The 4065-nt window shown below is 58.4% G+C and overlaps 1 protein-coding gene across 1 annotated transcript; it reads left to right on the top strand.

The window, feature by feature from the left end:
- Window positions 1-265: 265 nt before the first annotated feature.
- On the top strand, window positions 266-2619 carry BMP4 (bone morphogenetic protein 4). Its single transcript, XM_026056188.1, has 2 exons — window positions 266-640; window positions 1585-2619. The coding sequence occupies exons 1-2, from the start codon at window positions 271-273 to the stop codon at window positions 2424-2426; spliced, it is 1212 nt and encodes a 403-aa protein (XP_025911973.1). The 5' UTR covers window positions 266-270; the 3' UTR covers window positions 2427-2619.
- The last annotated feature ends 1446 nt before the right edge of the window (window positions 2620-4065 follow it).

The following is a 4065-nucleotide window of genomic DNA, read 5'->3' as shown; positions in this document are numbered from 1 at the left end:
GTCCGGCGGGGCCGAGCGGGGCCGCGATGCGGCGGCGACCCGCCTGGCCGCGGGGGCTGCTCGCAGCCCGGGGCGAGCGGCTGATCCCTGCCCTCGGGACGCGCCCGCCGCCGCTCGGGGGCTTCTTCTGAATTCGTTTTGCCACTTATTGTTATTATTTTTAAATTTCCTCGGAAGAGGAGGAGGAGGAGGAGGAGGAGGAGGGGGGTTGCTTTTCATCCTGACTTTCCTTGTTGTTTGTTGTTGCGTTTTTTACACCCCAGAGACACCATGATTCCTGGTAACCGAATGCTGATGGTCATCCTACTATGCCAAGTCCTGCTAGGAGGTACTAACCATGCTAGCCTGATACCCGAGACCGGCAGGAAGAAAGTCGCAGAGCTTCAGGGACAAGCCGGATCTGGACGCCGCTCTGCCCAAAGCCATGAACTCTTGCGGGGTTTCGAAACAACTCTGCTCCAGATGTTCGGGCTGCGAAGGCGGCCTCAGCCCAGCAAGTCAGCCGTCATTCCTGGTTACATGCTGGATCTCTATCGGCTCCAGTCCGGAGAAGAGGAGGAAAGCCTCCAGGAAATTAGCCTGCAGTACCCGGAGCGATCGACCAGCCGGGCAAACACTGTGAGGAGCTTCCACCATGAAGGTCAGTGATGGGAGGAGGTAAATTCCCAGCCCTGGTAGCGATGGGGATTTTGGTGTGTTTGGAGGCTCGCGATCGCATTAGAAGCGGGACATGCCCAGCCCTAAATTTATGGGAGGAAAACTGCCCCCCCCCCCCAAGCCTGCCCTGTGTGGGTGACAGGCGTGCTGCGCTCTATTTTTTTTCCAGCATCCTGTGCTTAACCCGAGCTTGACCATATTTTGAGGCGCATTTCRCTTCTGTTGACACCAGCAAGTTTCCTTCGGTCCCTCTGCCACGGGGTCRCTCCCTGGGCTCGTGGGGATTTAATGGCTCTGGATCGGATGCGGGAGTAAAGTTGAGGGCGGGATCTCGCCCCTGGTGTGTTTCTTTTGAACTATCAAAGCGATTGCTGCCTGGTTTTGCTCTTTAAAAAAAAAAAAAAACTACTCGAATTTAATACTTACAGCTGTGTGTTTATAAGGTTTATTCAATAGGCCCTTGTAATCTGATCCAAATGTTTCCTAGCGGATGTTTCTTTTCCAAAGTAAATCTGAATTATTAATCCAGCCGCATCATTACTGCGTTGGAATTTGCTTCTCTTTCTCCCTCTGCCCCCCGCGCCGGGTAACAAGGCACCTCTGTGCTCCCTGGCGCCGCACCTCGCCGGGGAGATGCTTCTGGGGCGGGGGGGAGCCGAAGGGGGGAAAAGCCCGCCCGAAACGGAAAGAGAGGCGGGCAGGGGCGACCCCGTCCGGGTCCCCGCGCGCGGCGGCTGAGCCAGCGGCGCCGGGGCAGGGGCCGCACGGGGTCCGTCCGGGAGGGATGCGTCGGAGCGGTGCTCGCGGCTGCCGGGCAGGTGTGCGTGTTGCGGCCGTGCCGGGGCTCGCGGCTGGGTGCCCCCGAGGTTGACGCGCTCTTTCTTTTTGTACCGCTTTCCCTCCCCCTGCTGCTCCGCTCCGCTCCAGAGCACCTGGAGACGGTGCCGGGCCCCAGCGAGGCGCCCCGGATCCGCTTCGTCTTCAACCTCAGCAGCGTGCCGGAAAACGAGGTGATCTCCTCGGCGGAGCTGCGGCTGTACCGGGAGCAGGTGGAGGAGCCGAGCGCAGCGTGGGAGAGGGGCTTCCACCGGATAAACATTTACGAAGTGATGAAGCCGCTGTCGGAGCGCGCTCAGGCCATTACGCGCCTGTTGGACACGCGTCTGGTGCACCACAACGTGACGCGCTGGGAGACCTTTGATGTGAGCCCGGCCGTGATCCGGTGGACCAAGGACAAGCAGCCGAACCACGGGCTGGTGATCGAGGTGACCCACCTCCACCACGCACAGACTCATCAGGGCAAACACGTCAGGATTAGCCGATCTTTACCTCAAGGGCGCGGGGACTGGGCTCAGCTCAGGCCGCTCCTGGTCACTTTTGGGCACGACGGGCGAGGCCACGCGCTGACCCGCAGAGCCCGCCGGAGCCCCAAGCACCAGCGTTCCCGCAAGAACAAAAAAAACTGCCGCCGCCATGCCCTCTATGTGGATTTCAGCGACGTGGGCTGGAACGACTGGATCGTGGCGCCCCCGGGGTACCAGGCGTTTTACTGCCACGGGGACTGCCCCTTCCCTCTGGCCGACCACCTCAACTCCACCAACCACGCCATCGTGCAGACGCTGGTGAACTCCGTGAACTCCAGCATCCCCAAGGCGTGCTGCGTGCCCACGGAGCTGAGCGCCATCTCCATGCTCTACCTGGATGAGTATGACAAGGTGGTCCTGAAAAACTACCAGGAGATGGTGGTGGAGGGGTGCGGGTGCCGCTGACCCCCTTCCCCGCCGCCCTCTCCTCCCCCTTCTCTCTCCCTCCCGTCCCACCCCCCGAACTGCTTGCTATAGCTGGACTCTTCTCTAAACTAAACGTTCACCTTGACCTTATTTATGACTTTATGTGCAAATGTTTTTGACAATAATGATCATATATTTTGACAAAATATATTTATAACTACATATTAAAAGAAAAAAATAAAATGAGTCATTATTTTAAAGGTAAACGCATTTTGTGTCTCACCTCTCAGGGTGCTGCCGAGGCTGTGTTGGCCAGGAGCGCAGCTGGGAATACGTCCCTCTCCTTCTCATCTTCTTCCCCCGCCTCCGCTTTCCCTCCCCCCTTTTCCCCCCCTAAAAGACTTCGCAAATTTTAGTCTTTCTATTTCTCGCCGAGGTGCCGCGGATCCCCGTGTGCTGGGGCTGTGCCACGTGGGAGACGGAGATTTAAGAGCTGCTTCTCCCGGCCGATGGGAATAGAGCCGACCTTGCTAACCCAGCCCAAGCGTTTGCAAAGCAACCYACCAAAAATGCATTTGAAAAGAAGGTGAAGATTTTACCTGAGGGCTTTATGCTAAACCCACTGGGTTTTATACCCTTCGTCCATCTTCAGGATTCCCCAGGTTTTAAAACTATTAACGTTTCCCCCCCCCCCCACCCCCTCCCCTCCCCCCACACTCACCTCCCCCCCTCTCTCCCCTCTTTCGTATTTTGTGTCTAATCCCCCGTGATCGGGTGGTTGTTCAAACAGACCAAAACAAACAAAAAAAAAAAAAAAAAAAAAAAAAAAAAAAAAGATATCTGCAGCAGTTAAATATGTGTTGGCTAATAGCTACCTGTGCTGTGTCCTTTCCAAATTGCTTCCGAGCAGGAAGGCGAGCGGAGCTAAGCAGGTATGGCTGTCGGCGTCTCGAGCCTGCCCTCCTTGGCTCCGGTGCCTTGGCCTGACCGTGTTTGGCTTGGAGAAGCGGGAGCCGGGGCCGCGGGCTGTGCGGCACGGCACGGCGGGGCGTGCGTGTGCGCGCGGGGCTCGTATCCCCCGAGTGGGAAGGGAGGGCAGCCCGGGGGAGGCAGAGGCGATGCGKTTTTTTTGTTTTGTTTTGGGTTTTTTTGTCGTTTTTGAACGAGTGAAGCTCTCCAACCCTCCGAAAGGGGCAGTTTAGTTGAAACCCATAAAAATCCGAGTGGAAAGGTTGCCAAAAGCCTCGGCTCCCTGTAGAGTGCAGGTGGAGAGAGGAGATGGGAACGGCGGGGGGAAGGTGAGCGCGGCCCCACGTTTCTCTCAGAAACAACAACAACAACAACAACAAACCCAACCACCGGACTCGGCTGCGCCGGAGGGGCTTTTCCACCCCTCCGTCCCGGCGAGCGGCAGGCGAGCAGGCCGCCGCGTCCCCCTCCGCGGGTGTTGCGCCTCCCCAACCCGTCGCAGCCGGCGTCCCTGGCGCTGGCGGGACGCGGGGCGCGGGCGGGGGGTTCGGGTTATTGCCGCTCTGTCTCCGGGCTCCCCCTCGGCCCCGAGCCGAGCGGCCGCTCTCATTCCTGCCTTTGGAAGGGAAATGCGTGGCCCGGGGCAGCGGCGACCTGCTGCCTCCCCTTTGATGCCTGCATATCAGACATAGCCATGCCAAAGAAAGAA

This window comes from Apteryx rowi, unplaced genomic scaffold (assembly GCF_003343035.1).
Source record: "Apteryx rowi isolate R43461 unplaced genomic scaffold, aptRow1 scaffold_13, whole genome shotgun sequence".
In the NCBI taxonomy this organism is placed as follows: Eukaryota; Metazoa; Chordata; class Aves; order Apterygiformes; family Apterygidae; genus Apteryx; species Apteryx rowi.
This window is presented reverse-complemented; position numbering and strand designations above follow the sequence as displayed.